At 41.4% G+C, this 17608-nt stretch overlaps 1 protein-coding gene across 1 annotated transcript in view; it reads left to right on the top strand.

Annotated features, from left to right (window-relative positions):
* The first annotated feature begins 1441 nt into the window (after window positions 1-1441).
* Window positions 1442-17608, top strand: part of LRP5 (LDL receptor related protein 5) — a 137435-nt gene continuing 121268 nt past the window's right edge. Inside the window, exon 1 of the mRNA XM_027642140.1 lies at window positions 1442-1623. Within this exon, the coding sequence (XP_027497941.1) occupies window positions 1533-1623 (91 nt within the window). The 5' untranslated portion in view covers window positions 1442-1532. The remainder of the gene's footprint in view (window positions 1624-17608) is intronic.

Here is a 17608-nt window from a genome sequence, read left to right as displayed (position 1 = left end):
GCTATTAATGATTTACAGCAGCCTAGATTTGGGCTCCAGTTCAGTACAGACCTATGACAAAAGACCAACATCTGCTTTTCCCATCTTGAAGACAGTTGAGATTTTTCTAGGTTTTAAATGCCACCTAAAATGAGCCCTCCTTAAAATACATGCTCTTTATATGTTAAAGCAGCAGCAAGATACAGAAGAAAACTTTTTTTTCCCTTTGCAGGTCAACCTTAAGGTCAGCACTATAAGCCTTTTGTAACTCCTTGATTTTTTAAACTGCTTTCTTTTCCAAGTTGAATACCTCTGACTTTAAAAAACAAACCAAAACAAAACACTAGACCTTTTCCCCTTGCAGGGGACACCTACAATGGAGTAACCAACAGGACCTAAACCAATTCTTGAATATTTCATCCTGGTATTTGAGTTGGTATTTGAGTTGGGCGGGGATCCATGAAGCACTAAGAAAAAAATCTCAGCTGCTGCTGTAGCAGCTACAGCAAGGCAGATAAATTAGTATATGGCAACTGGGAACTCTGAAATTCATTCACCTCTGAAATGAAATGAAAGTATTAAATATAACATCCATTTGTTAAGTAGTTGCTTGTGACATACAGCTCCTGCTCTGAGACTTAAAAAAATGTTTTAAGTCTGCCAGGCAGACCCCTGTGGATTCCATCACTATAGAAGGCCATCTAGCATCTTTTTTTCTTATTGTAAAATTCGTGCCAGGACAAGGGGAAATGGAGACTCAAATGAAAATTCTTGACTTACCCTGTTTGTTTGTTTATATCCCTGCGATGGAGGCAGGGGCAGCATCTGGCCTGTGAAAGATACAGGATGTTTAAGCTTGACCTGGGTGCTGCTCAGCCCTGCGTACCTGCCCCCAGCACTACTCAGGCCTCACGTCACAAGGCAGAGTTTCTACCTCTTTCGTAGCGTAATGTGTTTATAGGAGCAGGTGGCATGTTTACCGGGGGGGAGTGGGGTGGAGAAGGCAACAAAAGATTGTCGTTGAACGCACTTTTCTTTGAAAACTAATGTTTCGCATAGGAGTGACTTTAAAAAGCATTTGTTTTGGTGGGAGGAGAAAGGCAAAAGCGAACCTCCATTTGGGAAGAAAACAACCACTCTTTTTCCTGGGGACAAAAAAAGGGGGGAGCGTCCCCGCTCTTAACTTCTAAATCCACCAGAGAAACACGCAACGAGCTCTCTTCTCCAAACTTCCCCGCTGGTTATGGAGTAATTGCTCCCGAAGGAACGAGATATAAAGAAGAACCCCCTGAAACCCCACCTCCTTCCCATGCGGCCAGGTGTACCAACGCGCGGGACACGCCGGGACGGTGCGCCCCCGCCTGCTCCCGGGATGCGGTGCGAGCTGGGATCCTCCATCCCAGCCCCCTCCCTGGCGGCGGCGGGAGGAGGAGGAGGATCGGCTCCAGCGCCTCCCCCCTTCCCCGCCTCCCTCCTCGCCGAGCGCAGCGCCCCGAGCATGGATCCTGCTTGAGCAGCTCCGAGGGCTCCGGCGGCTGCTGCGGCGGCACAACATGGAGGCGGCGGCCCCGCCGCTCCCGCTGCTGCTGCTGCTGCGGCTCCTGGCCGCCTCGGTGCTGCGCTGCGAGCCGGGCCCGGCCGGGGGTAAGCTCGCCGGGGCGTCGCGGGGCCCGGGCCGACGGGGAGGCGAGCGCCGCTGTCCCTTTTGTTGTCGGACTTGGGCAAACTTTCCCCCGCGCTCCGCCGGGAGGGGCGGGAGCGGGGCCAGGCTCCCGCGGGGGGAGAGGACGCGCACATGGACGAGACGGGGCGGGAGGAGGACGGGAGCCTGGGTGCGTCGTTTACCCCTCCACTCCCAAACTGTTCCGCCTCGCCCCTCTTTTCTTCAAAACGGGGGCGCAGGAAGAGGAGGCCTCTCCTCCCCCTTCCCTCGGGACATATCCCGCTGGAGGGGGGGAGGGGGGAAGCGGTCTCCCCCCGGGATGGCTCAGGTAAACGCGTACAGTTGCAAAAAGAGAGACAAAAGTCGCCCCCACCCCCCCAGCCCCCACCCCTGTCCTTCCGCGGTCCCGGGCAAGGATTTCTCTGGAGTTTGGAGGGGTCGGTGTCGGGTGTCGCTCAAACTCTTGGCAGGGCTGGGGAGGGGGTGGGGGGAAGGCAAGTTTGGTGTGTGTGTCCTGCGTGTCCCCCCTCCCACCCCAGCTCCGTTCTAAGGCTTTAGGCGGGCGACGGGGGGTGGCGCTGCAGCGGGAGGAACCGGCCGGCCCGGCTGGAGGCGGTGGGCGGGGGTCCGGGTCCAGCCCGGCCCGGGTGCGGGTGCCCGGCCCGGGTCCAGCCCCGCCGGCGCTGCCCGAGCTGGAGCCCCTGCCCCGGGCCGGCCGAGAGCTGGGCCCCTCGGCGGCCCGCGCCCCGTCCCGGGCACGGAGCCTGCCCTTTGCTTTGCCTTGCAATACCGTCTTTAAGTGAGTGTGCTAATCCTTTCAAATCACAAATAAACGGAGGCGGTGCTCTGCCTGCAGCATCCGTGGGGAGCGGACCTGGGTCCGTTCTCCTCTGTTTTTCCTGCGTGCTGTTCCGGTCCAACTTTGTCTCTCCCAGGACGGGGGGTTCGAGCTGTATGTGTAAGACTTCTGGTTTTTTGCTGCTGCATCTGGTCTGCCTGAATACCCGGTGCTTCAGCAAGCTGAAGCCTAGTTGTTGCGATTTCCTAGGTAGTTTAGAAAACTCGGCAGTGTGGCCAAGGCTGTCAGAACATCACCTCAGGGCCTCTTTTTATTAGGCCACCCACCTTTTCAAACCTCCTGTAATTATTAGAACTGTCATTTAGAGCAAGAGAACCGACCATTTTCTGCTGGCATCATCATTCTGTATTTTTAGTTGGAGCTCTATGTGGGTGTGTATTATTGTATTGCTTATTCTGTCAAGATTATATGAAAAAGATGCCCTTCGTATCTTAAGATGCACCTTCTCCATGCACATTACCACAGTCTTTTAAAAATGTTTCAGAAAGCCTGAAGTGTGGCTTGTGCCTTTCTGAACGCTTACGTTTGTGTAAAGGTGTTCACATTCCTGCTTGACTGAATGAAGCTAGTGTAGCTTTAGGGGAAAAAAAATCAACTTCTGGGAGTCTTAAATGAAGGCTGATAGTGTTCTTTAAGGATTTCCTTAAATTTACTTAACAGACTCTAATAGAAAGAGATATTTTAAAAAAGAGATAACTTAGGAAAATAAGTTCATGATAAAACTAAGGAATAAGTTGTAACTTGGAGTTTGGTTTTCGTTCACCTCCTTTTAGAAACACTGGTTCTTTTAATGTAGTGTATGTTCATCATGAATAATCCTTAATTCCTTAACATGCATGGAAGAACTCTTCTACAAATGTACCATTTCTAATAATTAGCTAAAGAATCTTGGTTATAAATCTTAATGACATTGCCTTTGTTCTGCCTACTTAGTAGGAAAGTATGTGATTCTTTTGTCGAGTTGATCTGGACAGTACTTTTAAGGACAACTCATCTGTCCTTTTAGAAGGAGTGTGGATGTACTGTGAGGGGCTGTCCATGGTTTTAGTTCCATTTCTGAGAAGCCTCATTCTGTAAGGACATGCCTGACTTTTACCTATTAAAAGTATTTTGATGTGCTTATCTTACAAATATGTAAATACATCTCTGCACATTAGGTATTTGATGGAGCTTCTGCAATATTGGAGCTTCTGTAATATTAAAGCTTCTGTGAAGTTTCACATGTTATAATAGATCTTGAATACTTTGACTGTGAAATAATTTTGCTGTAGAGCTAAGTTCTTGCTCTGTATGTGGTGGTGTCAGGAGTGGTTTTATTTATGTGGCTTGAAATAATGATAAACCTGTTACAGATATGGGTTGTACTTGACTCTCATTTCACTGTGATAAGGCAAAATGGTCATTGCAATTGGTGCTTCCTTGAAGGCTGGAATCTCTTGCCTATGCAAAGTATTTTATGCTTTTGTCTGAAAATATTGTAAGTTCTGGATGCTTAATATTGCAGAGAAGGTATTTTATGTGGGACTCTTAAAACCTCAACGTTAAGTTCTTGTTTAAGGAGAATCTTAAACAAGAATTATTTTTACTTAAACTCACAAATGCTTTATTAGCTGTAACTTGTCATGCACTAGGATGTTTCCTGAAATCATGAGATCATATCTTAGTTTTCTTTAATGGAACTATTTGCTTGATATCAAGAAACAGAAGATACAGAAAGGTAAACAGAGAAGTGTAACAGGATGGTCACAAATGCTTGAAACTAGGGATGCAGCATGAAATAAAAAATGCATTTGAGCACAACCCTAAAATGGCTTTTAATCTATACTGTTTTTCCTGAGATGACCTAAAGCTAGTGAAACATATCACTATTTTTAAATGTAGAATGTAGCAGTAAAGATCACTTACTAGTTTTATGACAGGTAAATGTGCTATGTAGGAGTCCTCAGCTGCATTTCAGTGCCGTTTCAGTCAGTCCATCTGATTTAGGGGGCTGTTTTCCTATTAACTACTACTAGCATGATGTGAGGGTCTGTCACAAATCATAGTCATAAATCCTCTTGAAATAATAGGAAATACTGAAAGTTCAGACTGAAGTTTTAAGTTGATACTTTCAAAGCACTGAATCTTCTCTCTTCAAAGTTAGATGGCTTTAACTGTCTTTTAGGTATAGTGTGGGAATTCATTTGTTGTTATTTCATTTTAAATTAAATTATTTAAAATTTAAATTAACTTTCAAGCATCCAGAGATGCTGTAAAATCACTTATACTATTGATGTGTCTGAAGTACATAGATTAGCATGACATACAAAGTCAGTACTTTAGAATAATGTGAATGTATTTCATTGATATCCCAGTATAAATTCCACCATTGCCTCTTGCTGCTTTAGCTTAAGAATTTATGTTTTACTTATGTATAATATAGTTGTTAGTAGAATAGACCATGGGCTTTGTTGCACCTGTAAATTTTCTCAGTCCTGCATGTTTCTTGAATAATGCAAGCCAAGGTAACTTTTTAGCAAACACAGGGATTGTTTCTGGGAACTTGTTATCCTTTGGTGTTTGGGTAAGGTTTGGCAGCATAACAACAAATAAAGGTTACAAAACGTCTCCTAGAGTATAGACTCATGTGACTTATTATAAAAGAGTGTCTACTGTAACTTTGCTTCTAGTTAAAAATTAGCCAGTAGTGCACAGTTAAAAGCAGTTGTTCCTCTTTTTGTCAAAGCAGAAATAAATTTCACTATTGGTGGTGCTCAGAAGCAGCTATAGTGATGAGGTGTAGTGTCCTGTTAAATCAGTATTTCTTGTGAACGTACTGTATTGTATGAAAGCAGCGTGATGTCTTGAGACTGAGAACAATAACTATATTTAAATTCCTTGTTAGAATGAAGAGAAATAAAGTTATGTACAGTAGCTTCTTTCTAAGAAATTCGCTTATTTTTTTCCTTATGTGTTTAACCCAAACTATTAAACATTCAAAATGTTTGGCATCTGTAAGTTTGGGATTTCTCTTGGGAGTTTATATGACTGAAAAAAAGCACAGCACTGAGAGCACTTTAAGGAAATAGATGTTATTTTCTGCTCAAGGCGTTTGTGAAGAACTTAAATAGGTACCAACCCAAGCCTCAGGAATAGAATAAGTATCCCCCCAGTTTGTGGCACAGGCCAGCAGCGATGCAGCTCTACTGTGCACAATGGAGAAGAGCATTTTGTTTAGAGATTTTGAGGCATGTGGATTATTCTCTTTTCCACTATTCTGCTTTCCAGCATGTTGGACATGTCGAACAACTGCAAGTTCACATAGGGCAGGAGCACATAATTAAGATATTGGCTAGGGATGCTGGCTAGCCAAACCCATGTGCTGTTTGGACACTTGGAACTTTCTGAAGAAGGCAAAGATGTGCCATCTCCTGACAGCTCACAGCTGGGGCTTCTGAACTGGAAAAAGCACCTCTGGAGAGTCCTACCCCTATTGAGTTAGGCTATGGAAAAAATCATGATAGAGTCAAAAGATCTTTTTAGCAGTTCTTGAGATTTTCTGTGATGAAACAGTTGTGGTGAGAGGAGGAAAGAAAATGGGAACTATGTCCCACAAAGTATTGTTCAGTACAGTTGTTGCTTAAGAGTTTACAGGCCAAGAATTCTTTTGGTTTCTTCTCTCTTGAAAAAAATCAGAGTGTGGAACTCACCAGTGTCTCATCTTTGTGGTTTCTGTTTACTAAAGATTGAAAATATCTGTTAAGCCACACAGTTCTACTGAGAAGCTCCGAAGAGTGTAAGGAATGGCTGGTGGGCTGGTAAGGGTGTTAACAGTCCATTTAATAAACAAGATTTTTAATGTAATTGTTCTTTCCTTTATTCTTGCTTGACTCACACTTTGCCTGCTAGCACAGGCAGTTGTAAGGTGTCATTTTGTATTGATGTTAAATGCATGGGTGACTTTTGCAAGGATGCCAGTAAATTGACACAGTCTTGATTTAAATTGGTGTGTTTGCTCTGGATGATAAAAGGGTTAAAGCAATTGAAACCGCTTTTAAACCAATAAATAATTTGTACGTGTGGTGTGTCAGATTAACTTAATAGAACAGCCTACTGGGAGAAGGAATTTCTTGACTTTGAATCAGCTACAGAATTGTCTTCATTTCACAGTACGAAGGTTTATTGCTGCTGCAATAAACACCACTGACAGCAGATGCAATAGTAAGTTTCTGGTGTGACTGTCAATGGTCTGAAAAGCTTAAATGTTGGCATATGTATTTAAAAATGTTCCTGCTTAATAATATAATAGTTGTTGAATAATGCTTGGCACTTTGGCTTTCTGAAGTGCTGTGTGAATTTTAGCTGATCTGAATATTCTGCTAGGATAGCATGTGTTATTTATCTTTCATACATAAGAGAATTGAGCTTCCGCAGTTAAAGCTCACTTACTTTAAACAGTAACAAAAGTTGTCTTTGTGGCAGGCAGAATTTTTGAACTCTGGTCTTCCAGATGAGACTATAGACGGTAACCAGAAAATTGGTCATTGAATCAAGTGTGCTGTTCCTGAGCTATGGGAAAAGATGATGCATCTGGAGAAATGAAGTTGCAAGTGTGTTAGGCTGTAACTCTTCCCTCTACTATGAAAAGTAGAAAGATGGAAATTATATTTCTGATTTTTATTTGGTTGCACAAAGGTCTTGATTTTAATTTTTTTCTCATGGATTTTTGTTAAAGGATGTGCGATGTTCTGTGAAAGTGTAGTGCTCTTAATTTGGTGGTTCTGTCCTTCTTACAGGACTCCTGTTGGCTTGAGTTTTGTCTGAGAGGGAGATGAATGATTGAGTTACTTACCTTGACATCTCTTAATTTGCTTCAGAATTTGGCAACATTTTGTGATGGTGATTCCAGAGGTTCTCTGTTGCCCTTTCTTTAGGTTACCTTGACTGTATATTTACTTTATTTCACCGTGTTGTTGCATTAAATGTGATTCATTCAACATTTATTAATACTGGTTTTTGGAAGTGGCTTGTTACACGATTGTAAAGGTGATAAATTAGTCCTGGGCGAATCTTGATCCTCAGCCTGCAAGAATTAGATCGAAGGTAGGAGGGGGCAGTCAGTAAAGACAGAAGCTTGACCTCTTCTTTTTATGGTGTTTAAGAGTAAAAGAAAGCCAGAGAGTGTGAGCAAGTGTTGTCTGCTTTGTGTTTCTGAACCTCTGGGCAGATGAGGAGTACTAAATAGTTCACTAATAAATAGTGAACTATTTAGCTTTTGGGTTTGGGAATCAAATAGTGTTACTATAATGTGATTTTGCAGATGTTCTTTTTCTTTTCTGCTGTTCAGTGCTGGTTTTGACTAAATCAAAAGGAAAAAGAGTGGATGATCTGAGAAGACATGATGAAAGTGTACAGTGCTGCTGTAATCTACAGGTTATTGATAGGTCATTTGAGAACTTTTATGGAATATTGTATGTACTTATGGCTTAAGCCATATATTCTAGGTTTTGAATTAGGCACAGATTACCAGCAGTAATGTAATTAAATCCTTGTCAATAACTTACATGCCTTCTGCAGAAATTGCAGTTTCATGGATTTCAGTGTCATGGATGCTTTGTCCAGTCCTTGTGCTATTTTCATTTATTTTGCATGAACATATTGTTTTCTGTTCTTCCAAAATGAAACTCTTCTAGCTGGACTTAAAACAGGGAAAAAAAATCTGTAGAAGACTAGAAATGTAGTTAAATTGGTGTGGTTTTTCTATAGAGTATGGTTATCCAAAAGGTGAAGTTGCTTCCTTTTATATTTTATAAATTGAGAGGGAGATACATCCCCATGCCTGCTTGTTGTATTTGTCTTTATATGAATTAAAACACCACAGAATGCCTAAGTGACAGTGTATATTGTGGATCAACCAAAACAAAATGATTTCCTGAGAGGTACTGCTTTGAACTAGTCAGCATGTAGGATGTCCTCACCTGCAGCTGCACTTTATGATATGCTTCTGCCATTCTCTTTTCTCTAGATAACTCTTAAATACTTGGTTTTGGCCTTGCTTAAAGAGATGAAATGCTTTTTTAGTGAACTCTCTATGATGGCAGTGATCAGAAGTACCTTGTTTTTGTTTAGTATGTGCTCCTGAAGTAAACAGCTGGATTGTGCATGGTATAGGTGTTTTGCAGGTTTCTCACCATGACACATCTCCAGGAGCTTTCTGGCTTATGCCTCCTGAAGCTTTACTTCTTTGTAGTGTGGATTTTTTCTTCTTGTTTCTTAGACTTCCTAAATAACATACTTTTTACATCTGTCTTCACAGGTAAGACTGAGGGATATTTTTTGTGATGTTGAGTGAATATTCTGCCAGCTACTTTATTGTTACGAGGTTTTCCTGTGTCTTGCACCCTGTGAGGTGCTTGGGCACTCTGTCGTGTCGTTTTCCATCAGCCCATCATTTCTAGGATGCTTTGTAGGCTGTGGCATATTCCTGTGTAATCAGACTTTGTCTGAAGAAGCTATTGAGGGTTGAAATCTCAGTGTGTTGAATTTTAGAAAGTCTTCTAACCTGATTTCTCTAGTTTTTGTTTTAAGAGTGGAACATACTTGATATTTGAGGCAAGGTGAAAGGCCATAGGTCTCTACTGTGATGTTTATTGTTCATGGATTACTTCCAAATAATTGGTAAGGGGCAGTTTCTACAAGTATTTGTACAGATAGAAAAGTAGCATTTTTGGGGCAAAGAATGCTTGCTTTAGAAGGACAATCACAAAGCCATGGCATTTGGAGTAACTTAGGAAATGTTACTGCTGTGTATCTGTCTTCAAAATACTGGTTTTAGTTCTGTGGTTGCTTGACCTTGGCTGGTTACCAGGTGCTCACCAAAGCTGCTCTGTCATTCTCTTTCTCAACTGGACAGGGGAGAGAAAATATAACAAAAAGCTTGTGGATCGAGATAAGCACAGGCAGAGATCACTCACCAATTGCTGTCACAGGCAAAACAAACTTGGGGAAATTAGTTAAATTTATTGCCAGTCAAATCGGAGTAGGATCATGAGAAATAAAAATCTTAAAAATACATTTCCCTCACCCCTCCTTTTCTCCTGGGCTTAACTTTATTCCCAGTTCTCTCCCTTCTCCCCTCAAGTGGCACAGGGGGACATGGAAAAGGGGCTCAGTCAGTTCATCACACATTGTCTCTGCTGCTTCTTCCTCCTCAAAGGGAGGACTCGTCACACTCTTCTGCTCCAATGTGCTGTCTCTCCCATGTGCTCCATGACCTTCTCCAATGTGAGTCCTTCCCACAGGCTGTAGATCTTCAAGAATGGCTCCAGTGTGGATCCCTTCCACAGGGTGTAGTCCTTCAGGAACAGAGACTGCTCCAGTGTGGGTCTTCTGTGGGCTCACAAATCCTGCCAGCAAACCTGCTCCATGGGTCTACAGGTCCTGCCAGGAGCCTGCTCTGGCATGGGCTTCCCATGGGGTCAAAACCTCCTTTGGGCATCCTCCTGCTCCAGTGTAGTGTCCTCAACAGGCTGCAGGGAAATCTCTGCTTGAGTGCCTGGAGCAACTCCACCCCCTCCTTCCCGCACTGTCCTTGGTGTCTGCATGGCTATTTCTCTCACAGATTCTCACTGCTCTCTTCTCTGGGCACAATTTGCTTCTACACAGTAACTTTTTTTCCCTTCTTTAATATGTTATCCCTGGGACACTACCACTGTCATTGATGGGCTTGGCCTTGGCCAGTGTTGGTATTGGCTCTATAGAACATAGGGGAAGATTCCAGCAGCTTCTCAGAGAAACCACCTCTGTAGACCCCCTGATTACCAAAACATTGCCACACCAATGCAATACATATTCAGTCACTTAGACTAGTGTCTTGATGATGCCAGGAAAATATATTGTGAAACAGAGCTATCTTTTTATCTGTTTTATATTTCATTATAGAGGAAGAGAAAAAGCAAGAGTTTGCCTCTAGGATAAGAAGCTGTCTCTGCTGATGACAGTGAATAATTCAAGGAAGAGAAGGAATGAAAGGTTATGAGATTTATTCTCTGTTGTGTAACTATAGGGGATGTCTATATAACATGCTTAGTGTTCATTCTTAGCGCTTGTAGCTTAATACAAAAGCCAGTATGCTGTTTCTTGAACTTCCCAAAGCAGCAGAATTTAAAAAACCAAAATCCTAATCTTTTTTTGTATAGAAGATGTCACCTTTGGCCACTGAATCATAAATTACCCAGTGTTAGATTTATATTGGTCACTACATACATTGTGCATATTGTTCAAAGAGCTTTGGAGGCTTTGTGTAACTACTTATTTCAAATAAAGTGTCACTTATAAATTCTGTCCCATTGAAGTAAGGTTACTCATGGCCATCAAGTTTCCTATTTTCTCTGTCACATTTTGCTTTCATTTCAGTCATTGAAAATTTTCTGGTTCTAGAACAAGAAAAAGCTCAGAATAGAGTTGCCTGCCGTGTAGGAATGAATTTTGACCTAAAATATGATATAAATGATACAAATAGTTTTTCTCTTTAAGTTTTTCTCTGATTGTTTCCGCCTGCTTGAGATTCGGCAGCTTGAAGTACGATGTGTTTAAACATCAATGTTTTTTTTCCAGAGGGAGAATGTTTTAGCCTCAGAAATCTTACCTGGATGTGTCTTTCCCAAAACATATGAAAGCAAATTAAACTGCTGAGTTATTCATGTTCCCATGTGAGAGCTAAGAGGATGAAAATGCTCGTGGGTAGCATTTTCCACTTAGGTCTACACAGCTGTGCATGATTAAAAAAAAAATCTATACATTGTCTCCATCTTCAATAGCTGAGTAAAAGAAATACATAGTTAGGGGAAATTTTTGTCTGTCTGGGTTTTAGCAGTATGTTTTTTATGTCTGGATAAAGTTGACTATTACATAGTCATTCTAAATCTCAAGTTTGCAGGTGTTCAGTGATAGAAAGAGTTACACATCTGGACTTACTTAAGCAAGCTGCATAGTGAGAGTTAGTAGGTAGGGTGTGGCTAATGCAGGCAAAATTATAGTGAAGCTTCAATAAATTGGAATTGAATTGTTGGCAGTCTTTCCTTGCCCCTAAAACCTGTATGAACTTAGATTTGCATCTCATTTGATCTACCTTCAATAGCCATTCCATACTAAACCACAAAAGCCCCTGACACTCAATGTCAGCTGTGACTTTGGAATCTGTGTGCAAGAGGGGAAGATTTTCTATAATGCCCTTAAAAAGGTACATTTTTCAATTGCACATGTCAGGTATGGCAACTGCTAGAAGGAACCATGTATGCTCTAAAGGGTCAAGAGAATATTCCCTGAGGCTTTTTGAATTGAGTAACTGAAGTCTTAAGGAAGCTCAAAACCCAGTTTCTGTGAACATTGTAACTAATGGGAAGGGACCTGGAGGTCCTGGTTGATGGCAAGTTGGATACAGTCAGCAGTGCCCTGGCAGCCAGGAGAGCCAACCTTGTCCTGGGGGGCATCAGGCAAAGCATCACCAGCTGGTCGAGGGATGGGATTGTTTGCTTTGCTCTGCACTGGGGCAGCCTCACTTTGAATATTGTGTGTAGTTTTGGGCACCACAATATAAGAAAGATATTAAGCTATTAGGGAGTGTCCAGAGGAGGGCAATGAAGATGGTGAAGGGTCTTGAGGGGAAGATGTGTGAGGAGCAGCTGAGGTCACTTGGCCTGTTTAGCCTGGAGAAGGGGACTCTAAGGGGCGACCTCGTTGGAGTTACAACTTCCTTGAGAGGGGAAGAGGAGGGGCAGGCACTGATCTCTTCTCTGTGGTGACCAGGGACAGGACCCGAGGGAATGGCCTGAAGTTGTGTCAGGGCAGGTTTAGGTTGGATATTAGAAAAAGGTTCTTCACCCAGAAGGTGGTGGGGCACTGGAACAGGCTCCTCAGGGAAGTGGTCACAGCATGAAGCCTGACAGAGTTCAAGAAGTGTTTGGATGATATTCTCATGTACTTGGTGTGACTCTTGGAGAGTCCTGTGCAGGACTGTGATTTAGACTTGATGATCCAGGTGGATTCCTTCCAACTCCACATATTCTGTGATTCTGTAATGCTGAAATTTGGAGAAATGCACACACACCAGCAAAAATGTAAGCAAACATTAGATGATATTTGCAGTAAATAAACAATTATCTGCAGGTATTCTGTAAGAGTTACAGACAACTGAAGTGAGCTCTGTAGTTTGTGTGTAGCTACCAGACCACTCAGTTTCCTGGAGCAGAGGCAGATTTTCTCCTAGTTCAGAGAAGTGCTGACCTAGGCAGTAGTGATTTCTTACAAGGTCCTGGCTAGTTTATGGTGAAGTATGTACATGTGGAAGGCTCTAAGATTTTGGAGGGGATGGAGTGGTGGTGGGGAAGTTTTCCATGTATGTATATGTGTGAGCATGTATACAATATGTATCTGTGTTCTTACATGCTTACACACTTGGTTAACCAGTTTCTCCTGCTCTGTTTTTTTTCCTTTCATTCTAATGGTTGTGTTATTGAATAACCTCCTGTTCTGGAAAAAAAAAACAAACAACAAACCCAAAACCACAACCATGCTTTTTATGTAGACTTTAACTCCTGATGTTAGATGTCAATACTTTGCTTTAAGGAGAAAGGTTTCACAGTCACTAGGTATGAGACTGGAATTCAGTATACCCAGATTTGGTTTTGGTGTTGTTACTGAAATATACTTTAAAGTCTGTGAACTCCCTGCATTTCATCTGAGAAAAGGTGACACTGATGCATAAATGGTCTCTCTGAATGTATCTTGGAGTGTTTTACACAAGAAGCACCTCAGTGTGATCTTTTCCTGTACATACGCTTTTAAAATAATAATCTAGGAGTAAACCTGCTTTGTTTGACTCCATCGTATTACTCTCTCAATGACTGATGTTTCATTAGAGAGAAATGAAGCTGCAAACTAACAGGATAGTAGGTAAAGTATACCTGAGAAGGCAGGGCAACATGCATTTTATTAATCAAAATCAGTTTTGTGCACCTAAATATTTGGTCTTGCATAACCCTTTCTGTACCTTTTGCAATCATTATTTTAGAATTTCTGCATATTATATTGCTCTCTTGTATTGGTAGTATTTCTTCTTCTCTTGAAAGCTATTCTAGGCAGGGATCTTGTGTACTGTTTTTAAAGCTTTTACCTGCTTGCTCTGTATTATGTCCCCCCCCCGCCAACTGTCTGAATAACCAGGATTGCTGAAGGCTGAAATGTCTGTAGGTGGGTAATTAAAAACGGTGGTCAAGAGAGCTCTTGGAAACTTGTTGGGTTACTTACCTAAGTAGGATGATGAGGCAGCATCATTGAATGAAAGGCAGAAAACCAAACCTTAAACAAACCAAACCAAAAAAACCCAACCCCAAAACACCCTCCTATTTCTGGCAGTTTGGAAAGGCTGCGTGCTGTCCCTTTAGCGTGTGGCTCCACTAACATTGTCTGCTTATGACAGAATTGGTAAAACTGGAGAAGGTGAGTTTTTGAGGAATGCTGTTTATACTCAGCCTAGTGCACAATGGAGAGAAGATGAGCAGATAGAAGTACTTTACCCTTGTGACCTCTGTTGATATTATCTCTCAACTTGCATGGTCCAAATTAAGGTCTTCATTGTTACCTGCAAAAGATTTAAGTTATATAGAATTCATTTACCTTGGGTATTACCACCATGACACATTTAGCCCTTCTCCATCCTGTGACAGTAATTAGAGTTCATGGAAAATAATGCTGATCCCCAGGTGGTGGAACTCCTGGCATCTGGAGATAGAGCACATCTGGCGCTGGTCCTCAGAGGCAGAAGAATACAGCCAGCCCAGAGCTTATTGCATGTGGGGAATGATGCAAGTGACTTGTTTTCTCTGAACAATGGCTATGGGATCTTTGTAAGCATTGGCCTTTTGCCTGTTTTTTTAAATTATTTTTTTTCCTGAGGAAGTCTGTGTGCAATGAGGGAGGATGTGGAGTACTGTAAGTTTTTGATACAGCTCACTCAGTCCTCCAAGTAATTCTTGCTTCTTGACAGTGGTGCTCTTGTATATGCAAAATGCATGTTTAAAAGGTTTTGGTAGATACAGGTAAAGATTCTGGCATCCTTTTTTTTTGTGCTTTTCTGATTTCTAGGATTTTGTGGAGTCAGTGTTGCAGGGACATAGAAGAAAGTTTTCTTTTTAAAGGAGTTGTATTGCACTGCTCAACTTGGAACCTGTTAGCATCACCTTCCTTGTACTAGGATAACAAAACTTGCTTTGTTTGAGGTAGAAAATGAATTCAAAACCTAACAGCTATTCCAGAATTACTTCCCCAGGGGTGTTTGTATTTTGGAATGGTTCCCCACAAAGATTAGTTCTGGAATACTTTATTATAGTATTATCTCTGTCTTGGTCCTGGAACTCATTTCACACTGTGGGGATTAAGAGTGAGTTACACACATTACTGCATCTGAGCATCTGCTGGTCACATCCTGATGTAAACTGTTTCATTGTCGTGGTTGTTTATAACAGGACACCTCTCCATGTGCTTGTTGATAGCCTTTTAGGACCCTTTTGTCCACAAACACTGGTTTCTGAGGGAGGATGCCTTCTAAGAGTCTGTGAGAACATTTCAGGTCATGTGGCAAGAGTGTCTTTCAGACAGGGTTTTGGCCCTTGATTGGCAATAAGGCAGGGGTAGGTAGGAGGACTTTTGAATAGATAACAGAAAAAATACTGATTTGCGTGGGAGACTGCAGTGCAGGACAGGTGCACTCAACTGGTGTGCTAGTATGGAGTAGGAATTTGTTCTTTTACCAGTAAATTCTGCTATTCTCTTTAAATTACTGGTAAATTCTCCAGGTGTTTAGATCCTTGATCATTAACTGGGAGGAAGCTGATTTACACATTCTTTCCTATGCTCAGTTTGAAACTCTAGCAGGGGTCCTTTTTTTTTTTTTTACTTATTTAATTTTTATAAATAAAACCTTGGTCTGTGTTGGAAGCTAAAATGACTTCAGGTGTCTTATCCCTGCTGCAGAACTGTCACTGCTGTTGCAAGGCACTGTGTTGACAGGAACTCATCATTGGATCAGTAAAACTTCATAGCAATTGAGAGATGATGTACCAGTGCTAATGAAAAGCATCTGCATGGATTCTGGAGGCTTGGGCATCAACAGAAGATTGTGGAGAGGTTGCAGGGATAAAAATATGACTTGTCAGCTGCTGTGCTGTGCTCTGAAATACAGCTGCATGCAGTGCTTTCTCCTGTGTAAGTTGTTTTCCATTTTATTGTGAGGCAGAAGCAGTACATCAAATTCTACAAAAACCTCCCAATTTTCTCAAGGAACTAGAGTTTTGATAACTTTTTTTTTTTTTAAACTAAAATGTTTGTATGCAAGAGTAGAGCAGTCAAGCACAGTGGGAGATTTTTAAGCATTATGTGCACGCACTTCAAACTGCAAAAAGAAACTTTAGCACCAGTTTGTTATTATAAAGTCTGAACTAATGTTGGCTGTTTATAAAAGGGAATGGACTTCACAGGGTTATTTTCTTATTTAAACTTCAGCAGGACACTGGGAACAGATTACTGTGAGTATTTGAGTAAGTTGTGTTTGCTTAGTGTGCTTGGCAACATTTCTTTTAATGAAAGTTTAACTCCTAAGCTATTCAAGTTCAATTTCAAAACTTTGGCCTTCACCAGGAGAGCAAGATGAGTGGAAGAAAAAAAAATAGTGTTTTGGGGGTTTTTTTGCAGTTACTGATGTGTATGATGTCAGCTGTCAGATCACTGTTGTGTATGTGGCCAGAAGCGACTGTGTTTTTTTATCTTTATTCAGAAAGACTTTGAAACATGGAATGGTAATTTATTCAAAGTCCTGTCATAAATATTGCTTAATTCCAAGAGGAAAATTTTTGCTGGGATGATCCCAAAACATTAACAAATAGATCAGTCTACAGCAGATAGCATTCTATGCCTTTCTCCCATATTTGGCTGAACATATGCCAAATGTATTATCAGACTCTTTGCTGGATACTACAGATCTCCCAGCTTCAACTCCACCTGTTGCACTGGCTTCAGCAATTCACTGGTAAAGAAGTTATGGTTTCAAAATTCTTCCCAGTGTCTGAAATGGCATGTAACTTTCTAGTTCTGACAGCTGCAAGTTCATGTTAAAAAAACAAGAATTCCTGTGACTTGTCTATTAGCTACCTCAAAGCACATTTTTCTAAATAGTTGTAAAACTGCACTAACAAAAAAAAGCCCTGAATTTTGTTTATCTGTGGTTCATGGTTTAGTTTTTAGTTATTTTTTTACTCTTCCCCAGAGGCTGATTTGACACTTAAACGGAACTGAACAACTGGTTCTCTTGTTGCTTCTTAAGTCCTGGAGAAGTGTTTGTTTTTCTTTAGTTGTTGTTGTTGTTTTAGGGTTTTTTTGTTGGTGTTTTTATACAATATTTAGGCAGAGATCCTGCAAATGAAGTTGCAACAGTGTCATGCCATTCAGTGAATTTACCAATTTTGTATATTCTGGAGTCTTTTGGGAACTTCTCGTGACTAATGGTATTGCATTAAGTGTGAACAAAACCGAGCTTGTTTGCAACACCTGGCATAGATTAGGGAGGAACTGTGTTTCAAATGGAGTGTTTTGTCCAGTAGTTTTAGTTGATGCAGCATCCAGCTTCATACTCCACCCAGGGACAGCACAAAAATGTGTGGCTGTGTAGTAAACCGGGGCCGAAAGTAACCTCTTTAGTTACCTTTTGTATTGAGGAATGTCTTATCTGTGCTCAATTATTTTTTTTAACTTCCCTCTTGCCTCCCCTTGCCTCCTCTTTGCCATTCTCCCCCCTCCATCAAACATTTTATTAATAAATACCTGTATCAGAGAGGAGAAGGAGAGAAGCTGGTCTATGATAGAGGATAAAATATGATTTAAATCAATTTTTCTCTAGCTCAATAAAACTGTGATACTGAAAGATCAAGTATTTGATGATCCTAACATATTAAACTTTGAAGGAAGGGTAATGTCACGTTTCCATGTTGCACAGCCTGTGATGTGATGATTCTTCATGTTGTTTGTTTTTTGTTGTTTGTTTTTTTAATTAAAAAAATCTAAACTCAGTGTGTTAT

This window comes from Corapipo altera, unplaced genomic scaffold (genome assembly GCF_003945725.1).
Source record: "Corapipo altera isolate COAL_440 unplaced genomic scaffold, ASM394572v1 23b, whole genome shotgun sequence".
Lineage (NCBI taxonomy): Eukaryota > Metazoa > Chordata > Aves > Passeriformes > Pipridae > Corapipo > Corapipo altera.
The sequence above is the reverse complement of the archived record's forward strand: the minus strand, read 5'-3'. Positions and strand labels throughout refer to the sequence as shown.